We start from the raw sequence: 21,685 nt of genomic DNA, 5'->3' as shown, positions 1-21,685 counted from the left end.
CATTAGTTATATTCTATTACAGTCTATTGTGTATTATAACCTCCGGGGTGTCACCTTTCTACACGGAGGTCGGAGCAGCGCCATTCCGGGGAGATTTTCAGGACAGACTATGAGACGGAGGAGCCGCTCCCGGAGGAGAGCTGGGAGGGGCGACGGATGATCTCCATGGCAGCAGAGCCCGTCACATCTGTATCACGTGGTCACTATCATCAAAGACTGGGGCGTGGCGTGGAATAGAACGTCCGCAATACGGAACGGAAATTTAGGGTCTATACTTCTGACCGGGAGGATATTTAGGGGCACCAGGGAGGGGCAGAGCTTCGTTCTCATTGGTTGGTTGCTGGCGGAAGCGGCGGCTTGTTCTGGTCCGAAAGGTTCCGGTGAAAGAGATCTATAGCACGATGGCGACTGATTCCTGGGCCCTGGCGGTGGACGAGCAGGAGGCGGCAGCGGAGTCGGTGAGTGTGACGTACGACGTACGACGGTGTGAGGTCTCCGCTCTCCTGTCTCGTCTCTGGGTCTTAGTTTACCTCATTTTTCGGATTCAGCTTTAGACTCGGCCGGTGTCCCTGTGACTCCCCGGGGCCCCGCGTTCACCTGAGTGGTGGGCTTAGTGCAATCCTCCCCAGCCCTTTCCTGATCCAGTGCAGCTATTTATGAGGGGCCACGTATTTAAGTTGTACACACCATTTAAAGGGATTATATAACGCGATTTCTTCCAAAACAGCGCCACTCCTGTCCATGGGTTGTGTCTGCTATTGCAGCTCGGTCCCATTGAGTTGTAATATCACACACAACCTGTGGACAGGAGTGGCGCTGTTTTTGGAAGAAACAGCCATGTCTATCTAATTCTATACAATCCCTTTAATGGATAAAAATTTTTGGGGAAAACCCGTTTTAAATCTTAAAATGTAGGTTTGCCTCTTATCTATCTGTTCCAGGTACCCAAAGCAATAGCACCCTCATGAGCGCCACACCCCCTCCTCCTTAATTAGCTAATTGCCACTTGAAGTCATGTTGCCCACCAGCAGAATAGTGAGTGCAGCTCTGGAGGATAATACATGATATAACTCAGGATCAGTACAGGATAAGTAATGTATGTACACAGTGACTCCACCAGCAGAATAGTGAGTGCAGCTCTGGAGTATAATACAGGATGTAACTCAGGATCAGTACAGGATAAGTAATGTAATGTATGTACACAGTGACTCCACCAGCAGAATAGTGAGTGCAGCTCTGGAGTAATATACAGGGTGTAACTCAGGATCAGTACAGGATAAGTAATGTAATGTATGTACACAGTGACTCCACCAGCAGAATAGTGAGTGCAGCTGTGGAGTATAATACAGGATGAAACTCAGGATCAGTACAGGATAAGTAATGTATGTACACAGAGACTCCACCAGCAGAATAGTGATTGCAGCTCTGGAGTATAATACAGGCTATAACTCAGGATCAGTACAGGATAAGTAATGTAATGTATGTACACAGTGACTCCACCAGCAGAATAGTGAGTGCAGCTCTGGAGTATAATACAGGATGTAACTCAGGATCAGTACAGGATATGTAATGTAATGTATGTACACAGTGACTCCACCAGCAGAATAGTGAGTGCAGCTCTGGAGTATAATACAGGATATAACTTAGGAACAGTACAGGATAAGTAATGTAATGTATGTACACAGTGACTCCACCAGCAGAATAGTGAGTGCAGCTCTGGAGTATAATACAGGATATAACTCAGGATCAGTGCAGGATAAGTAATGTAATGTATGTACACAGTGACTCCACCAGCAGAATAGTGAGTGCAGCTCTGGAGTATAATACAGGATGTAACTCAGGATCAGTACAGGATATGTAATGTAATGTATGTACACAGTGACTCCACCAGCAGAATAGTGAGTGCAGCTCTGGAGTATAATACAGGATATAACTCAGGAACAGTACAGGATAAGTAATGTAATGTATGTACACAGTGACTCCACCAGCAGAATAGTGAGTGCAGCTCTGGAGTATAATACAGGATATAACTCAGGATCAGTGCAGGATAAGTAATGTATGTGCACAGTGACTCCACCAGCAGAATAGTGAGTGCAGCTCTGGAGTATAATACAGGCTGTAACTCAGGATAAGTACAGGATAAATAATGTAATGTATGTACACAGTGACTCCACCAGCAGAATAGTGAGCGCAGCTCTGGGGTATAATACAGGATGTAACTCAGGATCAGCACAGGATAAGTAATGTATGTACACAGTGACTCCACCAGCAGAATAGTGAGTGCAGCTCTGGAGTATAATACAGGATGTAACTCAGGATCAGTACAGGATAAGTAATGTAATGTATGTACACAGTGACTCCACCAGCAGAATAGTGAGTGCAGCTCTGGAGTATAATACAGGATGTAACTCAGGATCAGTACAGGATAAGTAATGTAATGTATGTACACAGTGACTCCACCAGCAGAATAGTGAGTGCAGCTCTGGAGTATAATACAGGATGTAACTCAGGATCAGTACAGGATAAGTAATGTAATGTATATACACAGTGACTCCACCAGCAGAATAGTGAGTGCAGCTCTGGAGTATAATACAGGATGTAACTCAGGATCAGTACAGGATAAGTAATGTAATGTATGTACACAGTGACTCTACCAGCAGAATAGTGAGTGCAGCTCTGGAGTATAATACAGGATATAACTCAGGATCAGTACAGGATAAGTAATGTAATGTATGTACACAGTGACTCCACCAGCAGAATAGTGAGTGCAGCTCTGGAGTATAATACTGGATATAATGTACTGACACGTGGTTTGCAGTAATCTGTAATTAGTAGAACACTCAATTGCAGTGAATAAAGTCCAGCAATCCACTCAGAAATACATGTAGAAAAATGATGTGTAATGGGGCGACACTGTGCAGTCTGGATGAGAATCAAACACGTGGGCTCCAGGAAAAGTTCCTCCCCATCCCCCATATCAAGGAGGTAGATGAAGTATCAGAACTTGGTGTTTCTACTGCACGTTCTCCCGGCCTTCACATAAAGAGGTTCTGCAGAGGATAAGACGGGGCGCACACTGCAGTGATGGATGAAATCTCCGCGTTACACGCCATTTTTCTATGATCCAGGATATGTAATGTCTGTACTCGCCGAGGCTACTGATTATGGAGACTAATTCTTTATGAAGGGGTTTCTTGTCCTCTGTTGTGGTATTTGCGGTGTACGGAGGGGACTGAGCAGAATTTGAGGCTTTCCTGCGTCTCCTTTCATTCACCATGTAATCCCCCGCCCTCCCTTCATCCCGTCATATTTGGCTCATACTGGATAGTGAACAACTGACGACCTGTCCATAGAGCGGCTGCAGTGAATGTCCGGCATTCATCCCTCATATACGGCCAGACGTCCCTCAGGAACGCAAGATGTCTGGTAGTGTACGGAAATATACAGTCATCCAGTCTGCAATAGAGAGAAAGCATCCTCATCCTATACTGCAAAATTCTGTCGCTCTAATCTACTTTGTGTCGGTTCGTCACCATTTTAAACCTCTGCTTGCTGTCAGAGAATTGACCATTCACGTTTCCATTCAGAGGCTGATAAACCTGTTTAGTCTGACATGTATTCTATTGGGTGCAGTGTTGTAATGGAAACCTAGAGTGGCTCCAAATCGCCATCTTCATCACTACCTGCATCCCGCGTGGCTGGAACATTTGCAGTGGTCTGTATTGTGTTGGCGTTGAAACTCTGCGTCAAAGGTTTATTGCCATAATACAAAGTGACGGCGTCTCGCTGGGAAACGCCACCCCGTACAGTGAAGGTCCGGCTGCCAATACCCTCGCCGATCCTGGTAATGAAGGGACTGCAGCGCTCCTTCCGTTTTTTCCCTGCTCAGTGGGATCTTAGGAGTTTGGATTTTTTTTGTCTGTTGGGTCGCGTCATTCTAACCATTCTCTCTTCTCCCTCCAGCTAAATAAACTGCAGCTGAAAGAAGATAAAGTTGTCATATCTCAGCCTGAGAGTAACGGTGAGTGTGAGCCCGTCCTCTGCTTACTGCTGATGCTTGTCTTTAAATCTCTTGTGTTGGTGAAACTACGACTCCCAGCATGCCAGACAGCCGCATATTGGGAGTTGTTAAAGGGGTTGTGTGGACAAAAAAAAAAAAAATTTGTCTCAATCATCCACCTGTACGGCCTCATGAATGCTGTGACCTGCGCCGTGGGTTAAAGGGTTTGTTGAGAATCTGCTTTGTTGCAGAAACAGCGCCACACCTGTCTGTGGGTTGTGTCTGGTGTTGCAGCTCTGCTGGATTTAAAGGGAATGTGTCGCCAGAAAAACATGTTTTTTTTTTTAAAAATTAAACATTTAGTGTGTGGGTGATTAAACATTGTTCAAATTTTTTTTTTTTTTTCGCTAGTCAGGAAATATTATAAATTTTTTCTAATTTATAATACTACCCATTTTTGGTCACTAGATGGAGCTGTTTGGAGCTAGTTCCCAAAATTGCAGCATTGCAACATTGGGTTAAAAGCCCTCGCTCTAGTGAGCTCTCAGCATCCCCCCCTCCTTTATCCTGGCTAGTGCCGGGATAAACGAGGGGTTTGAAAGGTTTAACCTCCTACACTGTGTGTCGCCATTTTTTGAGGTAACCCACAGTGTAGTAGGTTTACATACAGTAGTAAACACACACAAACACGAACATACATTGAAATCTCTTACCTGCTCCTGCCGCCGCGGCTCCCTCCGGCCCGTCCGCTCCCTTTGCTGCCACTGTTCCATGTGCACTTGTCTGGAAGCCGCGACCGGAAGTAGTAATATTACTGTCCGGCCGCGACTTCCGGTCCACAGGAAAATGGCGCCGGACGGCGCCAATTTCGAATAGGACTGTGTGGGAGCGGCGCATGCGCAGTTCCCACACAGACGCCGTACACGGCAGTCAATGGGACGGGAGCCGTTCGCAGTCCCTATGGGACTGTGGCTGCCGTATTCCATGTCTGTGTGTGTCGTTAATCGACACACACAGTAATGGAAACAAAAATGGCAGCCCCCATAGGGAAGAAAAAGTGTAAAAATAAGAAAAAGTAAAACACAAACACACAAATAAATATAAACATTTTTAATAAAGCACTAACATCTTTAACATATAAAAAAATAATTTGTGATGACACTGTTCCTTTAAGTGAACCGTGTTCTTCTCTTACTCGACAACCCCTTTAACCCTTTCAAGACCGAGCTCATTTTGACCTTCATGACCAGCCCCATTTTCTCAAATCTGACGTGTCAATTTATGTGTTTAATAACTCTGGAATGCTTTTGCCTATCCAAGCGATTCTGAGATTGTTTTCTCGTGACATATTGTACTTTATGTTAGTGGAAAAATTTGGTCAATAAATTCATTGCTTATTTGTGAAAAACACCAAAATTTTGAGAAAATTTGCAAAAATTATGATTTTTCTCATTTTAAATGTATCTGCTTGTAAAACAGATCGTAATACCACACACAATAGTTAGGCCTCATGCACACTTCCATCACCATTTTAGCGGCCATTTTTGATGGATCCGTGTGCACTCCGTTTCCGTTCCGTGTTTCCGTTTTAAAAAAACGGATGTGAACTTCACTTGAACCTGTCACATGTCCCAGGAAACACGCATAGAAAGGTTACAAGAAGTTTTTGGTGCTGTTTTCTTAGCTTTCAGAGCATAGAGAACAGTTTGAGATTACTGTGCTTGGCTTACTTTGGATTTACGGGTCGTAATTACGACCCGAAATAGCGGGCCCATAGACTTCTGTTGGCCATGGGTACCTTCCCGTTTTCTCACGGGAAGATGCCCGAGCCGTTAAAAAGCTAGAACATGTTCTATTTTTTTATTTTACGGGCCGTGCTCCTATACTTTATAATGGGAGCACGGCTCGGAAAAACGACCGGCTGCCCGTGGCCGGCCGTGCTCATCTCCTGAAATACTCTGTGCTGCCTTAAACTCTGTGGACAGGTCAGGATCCTGTTTCTTTTAAATGCTGCTGGGGAACCCGCTCGATCCACGATATAAGGCTGTGCTACAGTGCAGCATTTAAAAGAAACAAGATCCTGACCTGCAGAGGCCGCGGCAGCCTGTGATTGGCTGCAGAGGCCGCGGCAGCCTGTGATTGGCTGCAGAGGCCGCGGCAGCCTGTGATTGGCTGCAGAGGCCGCGGCAGCCTGTGATTGGCTGCAGCGGCCGCGGCAGCCTGTGATTGGCTGCAGCGGCCGCGGCAGCCTGTGATTGGCTGCAGCGGCCGCGGCAGCCTGTGATTGGCTGCAGCGGCCGCGGCAGCCTGTGATTGGCTGCAGCGGCCGCGGCAGCCTGTGATTGGCTGCAGCGGCCGCGGCAGCCTGTGATTGGCTGCAGCGGCCGCGGCAGCCTGTGATTGGCTGCAGCGGCCGCGGCAGCCTGTGATTGGCTGCAGCGAGCGGTGACATGGATGAAACGTCATCGCTGGAGGCCGGACAGGAGGAATGTAAGTATGAACGTATTTATATATTTTTTTTATTACATTAAAATTGTATTTTCCGCGCGCCGAGCATGTACTGTCAAGGTTGCTGAAAGAGTTAGTGCAGCTCATTAACTCTATCAGCACCCTGGACAGTACCATGCACGGCGCACGGAAATTACAGGTTCGGTCAGAACTAGTTCGGTCCGAATCGAACTTTTTCGTGAAATTCGGCGAACTAGCCGAACCAAACTTTTCATAAGTTCGCTCCTCTCTACTAGAAATAATACAGAATACAACTGTGCAAGGTCTACGCTACCCTCTGACACACTTGAAACTGCGCAAAGTCTATACCGGTCAGAATTTTGGGATGGCAAAGCACATGTTATAAGACAGCAGGTCAATGCGAAAATAACATTACTGTAGGTGTGTAAAGTTTACCTACTGAGAATGACATACAATGGAACAAAAGAAAAGCATGCTCAGAAAACAAGCAGTGCAATGTGGGCATTTACTTACTTATTTTGTGACGCTGGGCACTCGTTCCCTTCTGCCATCTGCGTGTCAAAGGCTCCTTGGCAAGCTCCTCCCACGCGGCGTCCTTGTTATAACGGTCGTGGTAGCGTTCTGTGCGCGTATCCCGCAGTTCTGGCTGATCCTGCACCAATGCGATCAGTCTCTCCACATCCATCTTCAGAACTGACTGGCTACTGTAGACTGTGAGTCTGTGAACTTTGTCCCACCCAGCCGTTGCTATGGCAACGGATCCGTCAAAAACGGACAGCACACGGAAGCCTTCAGTGTGCCATCCGTTTTTTTCACTGACCCATTGACTTCTATGGGCCACACGGTCACTGAATCACTGACCAGAGTAGGACATGCTCTACTTTGCAAGGAACGGAACAACGGATCCGTTTAAATAACGGAAGTGTGCATGGGGCCATTGCAATGAATGGGTTCAGGGTGCGATCAGTGACAAAAACGGATCTCACCCTGAAGGAAAAAACTGAAGTGTGCATAAGGCCTTACTATTTTACATATTCCATATGTCTACTTTATGTTTGCATTGTTTTTTGAACATTTTATTTTTCTTGGACGTTACAAGGCTTAGAACTTTAGCTGCAATTTCTCACATTTTCAAGAAAATTTCAAAAGGCTATTTTTACAGGGACCAGTTCAGTTCAGTTCTGAAGCGGCTTTGAGGGCCTTATGTACTAGATAGACCCCATAAATCACCCCATATTAAAAACTGCACCCCTCAAAGTATTCAAAATAGCATTCAGAAAGTTTCTTAACCCTTTAGGCGCGTCACAGGAATTAAAGCAAAGTAGAGGGGAAATTTACAAATGTTATTTTTTTTGCTGAAATTCATTTGTAATACATTTTTTTCTGTAACAAAGAAGGTTTTACCCGAGAAATGCAACTCCATATTTATTTCCCAGATTCTGCAGTTTTTAGAAATATCCCACATGTGGCTCTAGTGTTATAATGGACGGAAATACCGGCCTCCGAAGCAAAGGGGCACCTGGTGGATTTTGGGGCCTCCTTTTTTTAGAATATATTTTAGGCACCATGTCAGGTTTGAGGAGGTCTTGTGGTGCCAAAACAGTGGAAACACACCAAAAGTGAGATGGTTTTGGAAACTACACCCCTCAAGGAATTTATCTAGGGGTATAGTTAGCATCTTGACCCCACAGGTTTTTTGCTATATTTATTGGAGTTTGTCTGAGAAAGTGAAAATCGACTTTTTTTTTTTTCTGAAAAAATATAAAAAAAAAATATTTGCAAGGAATAAAGATTAAAAAGCACCCCAGAACTTGTAAAGCTACTTCTCCCGATTACGCCAATACCCCATATGTGGTACTGAACTGATGTTTGCACCCACGGCAGAGCTCAGAAGGGAAGGAGCGCCATTTGGATTTTGAAGCGCAGATTTTGCTGGATGGTTTTAGTGCCGTGTCGTGTTTGCAACGCCCTGGAGGGAGCAAAACAGTGGAATCCCCCCAAAACTGACCCCATTTTTAAGACTACACCCCTCAAGGAATTGTTCTAGGGGTATAGTTAGCATTTTGACCCCACAGTTTTTTTTGCTGAATTTAGTGGAATTAGGCCGTGAAAATGAAAATCTACTTTTTTCTGAAAAAACATAGAAATGTTTAATTTTTACAATGAATAAAGGAGAAAAATTACCCCAAAATTTGTAAAGCAATTTGTGCTGATTACATCAATACGCCAAATGTGGTAATAAACTGCTGTTTGGACCCACGGCAGGACTCAGAAGGGAAGGAACAATTGGTTTTCGGGTGTCATGTCGCATGTGCAAAGCCCCTGAGGTACCAAAACAATGGAAACCTCTCAAAAGTCCCTTTAGGGGACTGGAACGAGCGATCATTAGGTCACTGGTACAATACACTGCAGTACTAATGTATTGCAGTATAATGTCATTTTACAGGCTCCTGTAACAGCGCGATCACTGTTCCTGTCCGTTAGTCCCGGGTTTCAGCTGTAATGCACAGCGGACACCTGCAGAATATGGAGCAGGCGCAGCGCGTGAGCCCACTCCATATATAACCCCTCGCACCACGACATGCTATTAAGTCGTGGTGCGCCAAGGCGTTAATGCTCAGTGGATGGTGCAAAGTGAAACTTAAAATTTTCCACTGATATGCCATTTTAATGCACAATATATTGTGCCCAGTTTGTGCCACTGAAGACAAATACCTCATACAATGTTGAGCGGGTTCTCCCGGATATAAAATGTCATATATGTGGACGTAAGCTGGTGCTTGGGCACGCTGTGGGGCTCAGAAGGGAGGGAGCGCCATTTGGCTTTTGGAACGCAGATTTTGCTTGGTAACTGTTCAGTTTGGGGTTTTGCTGGTATTTCAGTTTATGATGTGGGGGGATATGTAATCTGTGCGGAGAACATCAGGGCATAATAAGAGGGTATAATAACGGGGTACATAAATAATAATTCGCAGATATGTGGCCGGTGTCGCACTGATAAATGGTCGCCCGATCTTATCCGCTTTTGGACACTCTGCACATTTTGCTTCGCCATATTCTGAGAGCCAGAACTTTTTTATTTTTTCTCCAACGGAGCCGTGTGAGGGCTTATTTGTAGCACGACAATCTGTAGATTTCATTGCTACCATTTTAGGGTACATACGATTACGGCGATACCAGATGTATATAGGTTTTTTATGTTTTGTGGCGATTGCGCAATAAAATCACTTTGATAAAATTTATTTTGTGTCACCGTATTCTGAGAGCCATCATTTTATATTTTTCCGTCAAAAAAGCGGTGTAAGGGCTTGTTTTTGCGGGACGGGTTGTAGTTTTTATTGGTACTATTTTGGGGTACATGCGACTTTGTGATCACTTTTTATTCTATATTTTGGGAGGGTTGATGACAAAAAAAAAGTGATCCTGACATTGTTTTTTAATAATTTTTTTTCCGGTGTTCACCGTGCGGGAAAAATAACATTATAGTTTTATAGTTGGGGTCGTTACGGATGCGGTGATACCAAATATGTGTACTTTTTTAACATTTTCATTTTTTTCCTATAATAAAAGACTTATTATAGGAAAAAAAAGCATTATATTTTTTTTTAACTTTTATAAAACTTTTTTATTACTTTTATTTTTTACTTGTTTTACTTGAAGCCTGGCAGCACTGATCGCTGCTATAATACATTACACTACCTACTAGGTAGTGTACTAGGTAGTGTAACGTATTATATACTGTCAGTGTGACGCTGAGAGTCACACTGACAGGAAGCTTATGAGGACCGGCCTCCGGCTGGTTCTCATAGGCTGCTGTGCATGGCAGATCCGGGGGCTGTTATATGGCCCCCAGTTCTGCCTTATAACCGACTGCAGCACCTGCAATCGGTCCCCGGGAAAGTTTGTTGTAGCAACAAACTTTCCAGTTTGTTATAGCAACAAACTTTCCAGTTCGTTGCTACAACACACTTTCCCTGCGATCACATGACCGGGACCTGAACTAATCAGGTCCCGATCATATCTCCGGGACCAGAGGCAGGTGATAACAGCGCAATCCGGGTGTCAGCGCTACTCTGAGACACCCGGATCGCGCTTTTAACACCCACCGTGAATTCACGTCGGCACTGCACAGAGCCCAGCAAGTGCCGACGTGAATATACAGTGGGCGGTCGGGAAGCGGTTAAGGTGCCCGTAAATGATGCAGCTGAGCCGTGGTAGTTGTTGGGTGGCCAAGAAACGAGCAGCAAAACTGCACTATTCTTAACGCGAATGGCTGTGAATTTGCTCTCGAGCGTTTCAGCTGCGCGGCCTGTACGTACAGATGAACCGTATGGCTTATATGTGCTATACCTGGCTGAAAGCCGCCTTGTAATATAGGGTTTGGTTTTGCTGCACGATCGCTTTGCTGTACAGACGCCCCTAAACATCAGTCTGAATAATGACTTAGGCGGGGACAATACTGTATCTTGACCTTCTGCTACTATAGAGATGACAGCAGCTGCCTATTCATATCAAGCTCTGGTCGCCTCTGCAGGGAGTGATGCAGTAAAGATGTATCAGGGGGAGAACCCAGAAATGTCCACGTGTTACATGCAGTTTTCTTCTTGGGAAGGGCACGTGGGCGTCAGACGTTGCGCTCCCCTGGCACGGCACGAGCCACGCGTCTGCTTCCATGAAGTCTGAGCACATCTGTGTATCTATTGGATGACTCGTGGGGAAGCGGAGAGTCGTGGCAGTGCGTGGGGAAGCGGAGGGTCGCGGCGGTGCGAGGTGGAAGCGGAGGGTCGCGGCGGTGCGAGGTGGAAGCGGAGGGTCGCGGCGGTGCGAGGTGGAAGCGGAGGGTCGCGGCGGTGCGAGGGGAAAGCGGAGGGTCGCGGCGGTGGAAGCGGAGGGTCGCGGCGGTGCGAGGGGGAAGCGGAGGGTCGCGGCGGTGCGAGGTGGAAGCGGAGGGTCGCGGCGGTGTGAGGGGAAGCGGTGAGGCGAGGGGGCAGCGGAGGGTCGCGGCGGTGCGAGGGGGCAGCGGAGGGTCGCGGCGGTGCGAGGGGGCAGCTGAGGGTCGCGGCGGTGCGAGGGGGCAGCTGAGGGTCGCGGCGGTGCGAGGGGGCAGCTGAGGGTCGCGGCGGTGCGAGGGGGCAGCTGAGGGTCGCGGCGGTGCGAGGGGGCAGCGGAGACTTTTGCCTATAACGTTTTAGAAGCAGTAGATTACACTGGCGGCACGGCTGTCATGCTGGTCGTAGTGATGTAGAATATTCTAGATGGTGATGATTTTTCTTCTGCTTATCCCAGGCACAGAATCTGTAGACAATGAAGGAGCTGAGAAAACTAATAACGGAGAAGCAAAAACGGAGGATGATGATAAAGGTGAGCGGCCGGAATGTCTTTTAGTTCCTATGATGAGCCGGGATCACGCAATGCAGTTTTTGATGTCCCAATTCACTGACCGCAAGCAGAGCTCTTAGAAATGAGAAATTGAAACAACTAGTATATTTGTTGTGGAATTTTTTTATTAAATTAGGATTAGGCTTTATTTACATAAAACAAGAACGCTTGTGATTGCAATTACCGGGAAATACCATAAATGTGTGAATGAGGGGGGGCTACCCAATGAGAACCCTCAATCGCTTATACTGAGGGGTCTGGTCACTGCAGCTGACCGGAGCCAAGGGGTATGTCATAGAGGTTAAACGGATTGTCCAGTTTATAAAACCCATGGTCATGCACCCTCGTAGTGAATTCTGGGGTAATGGGGGGGGGTTCTCTGTTCTCGATCCTCATCCCTTGATCAGAGTGGGGAGCGGTCACATAGTCTCCTCTCACTCACTCACTCACTGTCCTGTATTGCACAGACAACACGTTGATATAAATGGACACTCTGTAATACTTTATTTCTCCTGTGGTGGCGCTGCAGTGAAACTAAACACTTCAAGGCTTCCCCACATATAACAGCTGATCACTGGGGGTCCTACAGGGGGGGGGGGGGGACTCTGTGACCTCCTCATTGTCAAGGGAGCCTTCAAAGAAGGGATCGTCCAAAGCACTTAACTTCTTAGGCCGGATACCCTTGAGACGGATACACTGCATAAAAACCACGCAGCGTATCCGACCTGGAACCCGCAGAACGTTCCATCTGAAAACTGCACCAAAATGTGGTGCGTTTTATTTTTTTTGATGGAATTCTCACTTCGCTAAACAGTTGATACTTGCGTAGGCCGTCGTTATGGTAACGCGTCGCTCCATTGCTGTCCGGTCCGGCCTCCCTGGATGACTCTGGAGCCCATGTGACCGCTGCAGTCTGTGATTGGCTTCTGCGGTCACATGGGCTGCAATGTCATCCCAGGAGGCCAGACTGGAGGAAGGAAGGTGTTCTGGGTAAGTGTTTGTAGTTTTTCACGAAGTTGCGACTTTTTGCTCCGTAACCGCTGTAAAGACGCCGCAAAAGTCGCAACACTTGGCTTTCTGTTTTGACATGCCGTGGAATTAAATTCTGCACCGCAGGTCGACTTACGTTTACGCTGCATTTTTCCGCAGCGCGGGCGTGAGATGTTCTTAATCTCATCCACTCTGCTGCAACTGTAAACGTAGCGGAATTTCTACACAGAATTCCATTGCGGAGATTCCGCAGCGTTTACGCTACGTGGGAACCCGGCCTTATGGTATGTTCACGCAGCGTTTTGTGAGTTCCTTCCGAAAATTTTGAGGCAGATTTTGACCTGCCTGCACTCTTTGTCGCAGTTTTCAGCCGCGGCCATTGAGCGCCGCGGGCAAGAAATGCAACGGAAATCACTTTCTCTGCCTTCCATTGACGTCAATGGGAGGTCAGAGACGGAAACGCCTGAGAAAGGTGCATATCGCGTTTTTTCCGCTTGCACGAATAACTCCTCCGCCGCTTATTGCAAACAATGGGAGGAAACTTCAGCCGTGTTTTGTAGCATTGAAAGCCTCTAAAATAAAATCCACGAAGTGGCGCATTGAGTGCCGTTCCGGTTCGGACTGCAGGAGTGGGATGTAGTGCAGCGCAGGTCGAGCTGCGTCACTCGTCCATGTCACTGCTGGAGTGTATCAGATCCTCGTGTCTTCCCTGACGTGTGGAGATCACCACCAGTGTATATATATATATATATATGTGTCCTCTATATACTCTGCTATACTGTGTTTTCTCTCCCCTCAGAGGACAAGGCGGCTCAGTCTCTGCTCAATAAGCTCATACGTAATAATCTGGTCAACACAACCAACCAGGTGGAGGTTCTGCAGCGCGACCCCAACTCTCCCCTGTACTCCGTCAAGTCCTTCGAGGAGCTGCGGCTGTAAGTGTTATCCTGACATGTAAAAAGGTGGGGGAGGGGTTCTGTTTCGGACCTTTAACACTCTCGCTTTTGCTAAACTACAACTCTCAGCGTGTATCGAGGATCGGTTTGCTGTCGGACGCTGGGAGTTGCTTATCCGCAGATGGAGTGGGATCATGCAGGTTGTTGGTTTATAGACTGACTCATGTCCTGATATAAAAGTCTATTGGACCAAAAATCCCGATCCAGCGTGGGGCTCGTCTTAAACTGATAGGAGCGTAACGGGTTATTCCTAATTTAGACATTTACGGCCTGTCCGCGGGATGAGTGTCTGAGCTCTGGGACCTACATCAGGACTGGTGGTCACCCCACCCCCGTTTGTCACCGATTCCAGGCACAGTCTGCGCTGCCCCCACACCACTAATCACCCGGCTCTCCATTCTAGTCTATGGGGGATCTGTAACCGCGTCCCGCACGGCTGCATCTCGGACGTTTTTTTATTTTATTTTTTTATATCTGGCGCTACTAGTCCAGAGGATTCCGGATTATCAGAGTTTTTACATTCGGTTTTGTATAATGAAGCACAGGAACATTTTTTTTCCTCGTCTGGTATAATTTTCCTGCGTGTTTGTCAGTCAGGCGCGGTAATTTGCAGCCGCTGCGAAGGAGCAGCGCTAATGACATTACCGAGCCAAATCCTTCGCCCGCGTCTCCACGGCAACTAGCTTCTTCCACCGAGCCCCCCCCCCCCCCCCACCCTCCATGGAGGCTCCTGGGCCTTTAATGGCTTATTCTCCGCTCCCTAATGACTGGCGTCGGGGGCCTCGTGAACAGATGTGCCGCCGGAGCGCTGTATGAAATGTTTATTACAACAGAAATTAACGGAATGTGCGCAATGTGGTTTTCCTGTAACTGAAATAAACCTTCTGAGCTGTGAGCCGACAAGGGGCTCGTGGGGGGGGGGGGGTCTGGATACTTTAGATATCTACATTAACTTGCACGTTCCTGGGGGTGAAGGTTTGAGCTCGGCCAACCCCCCCCCCCCCCCACTTTCTGTCCATTTTGACATTTTCCCTTTGTCTTTTCAGGAAGCCCCAACTTCTTCAAGGAGTTTATGACATGGGATTTAACAGACCGTCTAAAATCCAGGAGAACGCGTTGCCGATGATGCTGGCGGAGCCGTGAGTGTCCTGTATGGGGGGGGGGGGGTGTACAAACTTCTGCACTGTCGGATGTTGTTCGTTGCTGGGTTTACTCCCGTTCCTATCCAGTTCATCGAGGTGCTGATTGGGACTCATTGTCTGTGATTCGATGTCTCATAGGCCCCAGAATCTGATCGCTCAGTCACAATCTGGCACAGGGAAAACGGCCGCCTTTGTTCTGGCAATGCTCTCCCGGGTCAACCCTGCAAATAAATACCCACAGGTAAGTGAGCGTTTTATAATGTGCATTCAGCTTTGAATCCAGGTACATGCAAATCACCAGAGCAAGTGCTGTGCAGACACCGAACAAGCAGGGAATACTGGGAGACTTGAGCTTTTAAGCTGCAGAATAGTGAGTGCAGCTCTGGAGTATAATACAGGATCAGTACAGGATAAGTAATGTAATGTATGTACACAGTGACTCCACCAGCAGAATAGTGAGTGCAGCTCTGGAGTATAATACAGGATGTAACTCAGGATCAGTACAGGATATGTAATGTAATGTATGTACACAGTGACTCCACCAGCAGAATAGTGAGTGCAGCTCTGGAGTATAATACAGGATATAACTCAGGATCAGTACAGGATAAGTAATGTAATGTATGTACACAGAGACTCCACCAGCAGAATAGTGAGTGCAGCTCTGGAGTATAATACAGGATGTAACTCAGGATCAGTACAGGATAAGTAATGTAATGTATGTACACAGTGACTCCACCAGCAGAATAGTGAGTGCAGCTCTGGAGTATAATACAGGATGTAACTCAGGATCAGTACAGGATAAGTAATGTCATGTATGTGCACAGTGACTCCACCAGCAGAATAGTGAGTGCAGCTCTGGAGTATAATACAGGATGTAACTCCGGATCAGTACAGGATAAGTAATGTCATGTATGTACACAGTGACTCCACCAGCAGAATAGTGAGTGCAGCTCTGGAGTATAATACAGGATGTAACTCCGGATCAGTACAGGATAAGTAATGTCATGTATGTACACAGTGACTCCACCAGCAGAATAGTGAGTGCCGCTCTGGAGTATAATACAGGATGTAACTCCGGATCAGTACAGGATAAGTAATGTCATGTATGTACACAGTGACTCCACCAGCAGAATAGTGAGTGCAGCTCTGGAGTATAATACAGGATGTAACTCAGGATCAGTACAGGATAAGTAACGTGTTTTTTTCATGTATTGATATTTTATATATAGTGTCACTGCGCGTCCTGCAAATCTCTAAATAAAACAAGCTTTAATATTGAATACAAAACACACATGGACTCCTCTTCTCCCGGCACTCTCAGAATCTATGTTCCCACTTCTGGTTGGAGTTTTTGTTAATCTGATCGTGGTCCGTCATCCTTTTCTGTGTCTTTCTGCAGTGCCTGTGTCTCTCTCCGACATACGAGCTCGCCCTGCAAACCGGAAAAGTCATTGAACAGATGGGAAAGTTCTCCCCGGAGCTGAATTTGGCCTACGCTGTACGAGGGAACAAATGTGAGTGACTCAGACGGGGTACTCGGCACAATGCGCTGCTGTCCAGAACCGGCTCCTGTGTTATTTGGGACACACTGGACCTGCACGTCACAAACGTAGGGAATCACATAAACTGCAATGAGGCAGCGGTTTCCTCGCAGGACCGGTCAGGACCAACAACATGTGAATGTCCTGTATGAAATCCAATCCTATTTTCCTTCCATGAACACCCTCTTCTTTCAGCTGCAGCTATCCGGGGGTATCTTGAGGTTCCGTGTGATTTATAGGATCACTCCAACACTAAAGGGTGAGGGGATGTTCACACTTAGTGTTTTCGGGCTGTAAACGTTTTTTTTACGCCTCTTTTTTTCCAAAAAGTCACGTAAAAAGACGCCCGTGAAAAAGTGGACGGGACTGACGGGTTCAGTGATCAGCGCTGTATATGTATTTGTAAAGTTGCGCCAAACACACTGATGCACCTTTTTTTATGAAACAAAAAAAAATTGCTGTACAAAGGGGAACATGGCTTTTAAATTGGGGCGTTACTGGTTGCAAATGCGTAAAGTAAATCCCCTGTCACGTGCGGAGCAAGAGGCGACATTCTCTGCAGATCACGTGGGTATCGGTGGCTCCGGGCGCCTCTGCCGGGACGGCTTGTACAAGACTTAATACTTTTCTCACTCCTGTACATTTAGCAGCTGGCCCGGGATTCTGTCATGGACGACGTCATCTGCTCTTCCCTTCTGTGTTAGAGACACCAGCAGGGAGGAAAGACTTGGCGGGGTAAACTGTATCCGGGTAGGCGCGCCGCTTACTAAAAAAACTTCTGAAAATATGGAGCTGTTTTTAAGGGAAAACGGCTCCTGATTTTCAGCAGTTTTTTTTATGGCGGTTTTTGGAGCTGTTTTTCTATTGAGTCAATGAAAAACTGCTCAAGACGTGACCTGCACTTTTTCGGGGGCATTTTTTCAGAAATGCTGCGTTAAAAAAACGACCCATCGGAACAGAACACAGTTTTTCCCATTAAAATCAATGGGGAGGCGTTCTGCTTACGGTTATTTTTTTTTTTCTGTTTACGGCCAGAAAAACTGCCGAAAATAAGCCGTGTGAACATACCCTTAGAAAGAGGAGAGCACCCGGTGTCTGGAGGGGTAGAGGTCACGCAGGCCGCATCAATGTAGAGAGAGGAGAGATCACACACACCCAGGCTGCATCACACATGGTCTCTAGAAGTGTCTCTAGAAGGGGAAAGCAGTACAGGAATGAAGCTGTGCTGATGTATAAGCGCTAGTGAGGGCAGGAGCATCCTGGATTCACAGATCTCTCATCCTGGGGTGGGGGACACACACAACTACATGAGCCAAGTCTGAAACTAGGAGCAGGTTGTAAATGGTAAATCTGAATGTAAATGATGGAAGTCCTACATATGGCAGGGGCCTGCAGTGTAACCGGTGTCTCCTTCTCATGTCTCCGCAGTGGAGCGCGGGCACAAGATTGCAGAACAGATCGTTATCGGGACGCCCGGCACCGTGATGGACTGGTGCTCCAAGCTGAGGTTCATCGATCCCAAGAAGATGAAGGTGTTTGTGCTGGATGAAGCCGATGTCATGATCGCAACTCAGGGGCACCAGGACCAAAGCATCCGCATCCAGAAGTGAGAGCCGGGCAGGTGGCCTCGTTGCGCGTCTACGTGCCGGCAGCTGACCAGGCTTTTTGTATTGCAGGATGCTGCCGAGGGACTGCCAGATGCTCCTGTTCTCCGCCACGTTTGAGGATTCCGTTTGGAAATTTGCTCAGAAAGTTGTCCCCGAACCCAACATCATCAAACTGAAGCGAGAAGAGGAGACGCTGGACACCATCAAACAATATTATGTGCTGTGCAACAGCCGGGAAGAGAAGTTCCATGCCCTGTGTAACATCTACGGGTCTATCACCATCGCACAAGCCATGATCTTCTGCCATGTGAGGTCACTTTTGGAGTGGGTGGGGGATGGGGAGGTTTGTTTTAAACCAATAAACTGATGATTAATCTCTGTAGACCCGGAAAACGGCCTCTTGGCTTGCGGGAGAGCTGTCTAAAGAAGGCCACCAGGTGGCGTTACTCAGCGGCGAGATGATGGTGGAGCAGAGGGCGGCTGTGATTGACCGATTCAGAGAAGGCAAAGAAAAGGTCTTGGTTACCACCAATGTGTGCGCCAGAGGTGGGTAAAGCTGGGCGATCCCTAAAGGATGGGGTCGTCCTAAATTAGAAGAAAAAAATGGCTGCTTTCTTATAGGGCCAAATCCGTCAATTGGTTGCCTGGTGCAGTTCAACTTCCATTGAAGTGAGGGCTGCAATACCGCATATGACCTGTGGACCGGGGTGGTGCTGTTTTTGAAATTAAGCACTTGTTTTTTTTTCTAATCATCGCCAACCCTCTGTCTAATTTTCCACCTGCTGTTTCCATAAAGCCAAGTTCAAATTCTAGGTGTGAACTTGGCCCAATAGCCGCACATTCGCTCTCTCTGGCAGAGTGACCTAGAAGAGTGAGATCTACTGCAGCTGCCCATCGGTCCCCCGGGCATAGACTGCGGTTCATGGAAGGCTATGCTCTTCAGAATGGACACTGGCTATAGGTTGTCATCAGGGGAGGTCGTGACTCTCTTCTTCTCTCTCTCTCCAGGCATCGATGTGGAGCAAGTCTCTGTGGTGATCAACTTTGACCTCCCTGTGGACAAAGATGGAAATCCAGATAACGAGACGTATCTGCACAGAATCGGGCGTACCGGGCGTTTCGGCAAGAGAGGCCTGGCCATCAACCTGGTGGACAGCAAACACAGCATGAACATCCTGAGACAGATCGAGCAGCATTTCAGTAAGTCTGAGCAACCCATGTCCTGTGTGAGGCCCCGTGCCCGTCATCCGTCTGTGATTAGACCCGGCCGGCCGCTGAACCACCTTTGCGGGCCGCGCCCCTATATAAAGTATGCGAGCACAGTCTGTAAAAAGCAAAAAAGTAGGGGGATTTTATATGCAGTTTTATATTGCTGCAGTACAGGCAGATGGAGCGAGCCGCGAACTGAAGGAGCAGGAGCTGCGGTGAGGTGGAGCAGACTTCAGTGTAGCCTTTCTGATGTCTCTTCTGTCCCTTCGTTCTCTTAGATAAACCGATCGAGAAGCTGGACACAGACGACATCGACGACATCGAGAAAATCAACAACTAAACCGTCAGGTCTCCTCCTCCCGACTCTGCTGAGGTCGCGTTACTCTGCGGATGTCGCGCATCCGACGCCAAACTGGCCTCCGCCTGGGACGGGGACGACGTGCGGCCCGATGGTTTTAGCCGAGTGTTAAAGAATTCTTAAACTTCTATTTTATTTCGGACCGGGCGTTAACCCTTCCTCTCCTGTCAGGGCTCTGCTTCCTCCGGCTTTAGGGTTAGTCATCGGCTTCTACTGACTGGCGCCCGTTCACCCCCCCCCCCCTGGTAATTGCGCTCCTCCAACGCCAGTCACTACGACCTTCACAACGAGATTTTATTTTTGCGGCGACGGCCGCCTCCATTGATCGCCCGCGCACATCACGTGATGGGGAGACGGTTGCCCTTTTCAGTTTATCCAAATTTTATTATACAAACTATTTAATTTTTTTTTGGGTTGAGACGTTCACGGGCGCGGTCTTGGGCTGTTTATTAAATTTGGCTTTTTTCTATGCTCGAGTATAGAATTTTAGCAGCCAGAGACCCCTGTAGTTTGGCAAGTCCCAGCAATCCCTGCTAGGTGGTCCCGGTATGGTGGGATATAGGAGATCATGCAGCGGGGTGACCTCCGACGACCTATTGACAAGTTTCCGGACATCGTGGCAGACACTTTCCCTCCCTCGTTGGTGGCTTCGGGGGGTATCGGTCAGTTTTTGGGGGTCTGCGTGACTTTGCAGCTGCCGCTCGTAGGGCGGGATGATCGTGAATGATCGGGTTCATCTTTAGCCGTTATCCGTTTCTCCCATTTTGCAGTTATGAGCCCCCCCCCCCCCCCCCCCCGCCTATCACTTGCCCCTCCCCCTTTTTCTGGGTTAACGTTTTAGCATTTTGGTTTATAAAAGTAAAAAATAAATTAAAAAAAAAATAGCTTCAGGACCGAAGCAGGAAATTCTTTTACCAAGTAAAATTTAAAGGATAAAAATGACAAATCTGTACCTAAAGTTTTAGGGAAAATTGACAATTTTAATTAGATGATGAGAAAATTGTAGGATGATCCACCGGAGCGCCGGTCATGGGTGCGGGGGAGGGGTGGATTCCGGCCGCGCTGCTGTTTCCTTATGTTTAAATAAAGACTGTGATGATACCGTGCGGCTGGTGATGAAGTCTTATGTACGAGCGCCGGTGGGGGGTGATTTATATCGGGGCGCACAGAGTGGTAATGAGAAGATCACACGTACTCGGTAAGTCCACGCCAAGCGGAAATACGGCAGATTTCAGGATGGAACATCCGCAGCGTATTACAAGTGTTGCGTAAAAAAACTTCTGGGAAAACTGACATAAATTGACATATTTTTTTTTTTCCTACTTGCATGTAACCAACGGTCGTGTGAATAAGGCCTTTTTGTCTATATCTGGCGTCCACTTGGTAACGCCCAAAAAAACTATCGCCCATAAAGTGACGGACTGAGGTGCTGCCATTTTATCTTTTTATTTTTACAGGTAATTTATAGACTTTATTTTCAACGTGCGGCTTTCCTCGGAGGATATTCTGGCTGAGAAACGGCACCACAGGTCGATGCGTTTTTTTTGGTCCGTTGTTCCCTGCGGCGCGCACACGACTGACACACTGTACCAGTCACGCAGCGGATCTGCCCTGTGTGAACAGGCCTTTATTGTCATTTTTGCTGCAGTTTTTGGCGGCATAGATAGTTCGGGTGAAATTATGTGCTTCATCCGGCGCAGCCAAAAACCGTGTTGTGAAACCCTCTGGTAAAACGTTCTGGTTCCTGGCCGCGTGCGGCGCTAGTCCTGGATGTGCAGCTTAAGACCCCAAATGACGCTCTGGTGGGGGCCGCATTACAAAAGGTCCAAAGCTATAAGTGAACTTCCCTGTGGGTGTTGGGTCGCTCTAAGGCCATGTTCACACGCAGTGACTAAAAACGTCTGAAAATACTGAGCTTTTCAAGGGAAAACCGCTCCTGATTTTTAGACGTTTTTGTAGCAACTCGCGCTTTTCGCTGTGTATTTTACGGCCGTTTTTGGAGCGGTTTGTCAATGGAGTCAATTAGTAAGACAT

General features: G+C 47.4%; 1 protein-coding gene across 1 annotated transcript; it reads left to right on the top strand.

Moving 5' to 3' along the window:
• The first annotated feature begins 287 nt into the window (after nucleotides 1–287).
• On the top strand, nucleotides 288–20,757 carry LOC142662319 (ATP-dependent RNA helicase DDX19B). The gene is made up of 12 exons (XM_075840486.1): nucleotides 288–458; nucleotides 3,964–4,021; nucleotides 11,756–11,830; nucleotides 13,638–13,773; nucleotides 14,841–14,933; nucleotides 15,075–15,177; nucleotides 16,336–16,450; nucleotides 17,906–18,083; nucleotides 18,154–18,391; nucleotides 18,468–18,630; nucleotides 19,093–19,284; nucleotides 19,572–20,757. The coding sequence occupies exons 1-12, from the start codon at nucleotides 402–404 to the stop codon at nucleotides 19,631–19,633; spliced, it is 1,470 nt and encodes a 489-aa protein (XP_075696601.1). The 5' UTR covers nucleotides 288–401; the 3' UTR covers nucleotides 19,634–20,757.
• Nucleotides 20,758–21,685: the final 928 nt, after the last annotated feature.

Source organism: Rhinoderma darwinii, chromosome 10 (assembly GCF_050947455.1).
Source record: "Rhinoderma darwinii isolate aRhiDar2 chromosome 10, aRhiDar2.hap1, whole genome shotgun sequence".
Lineage (NCBI taxonomy): Eukaryota > Metazoa > Chordata > Amphibia > Anura > Rhinodermatidae > Rhinoderma > Rhinoderma darwinii.
The sequence above is the reverse complement of the archived record's forward strand: the minus strand, read 5'-3'. Positions and strand labels throughout refer to the sequence as shown.

What these genes read in the sequence shown, in the direction of transcription:
- LOC142662319 (XM_075840486.1), top strand. Translation starts at nt 402, where the DNA reads ATGGCGACTGATTCCTGGGCCCTGGCGGTGGACGAGCAGGAGGCGGCA. An exon ending in AACGGAGGATGATGATAAAG is followed by an intron (nt 11,831 to 13,637) that starts GTGAGCGGCCGG and finishes CTCTCCCCTCAG; the next exon opens with AGGACAAGGCGGCTCAGTCT. An exon ending in ACAGATCGAGCAGCATTTCA is followed by an intron (nt 19,285 to 19,571) that starts GTAAGTCTGAGC and finishes TCGTTCTCTTAG; the next exon opens with ATAAACCGATCGAGAAGCTG.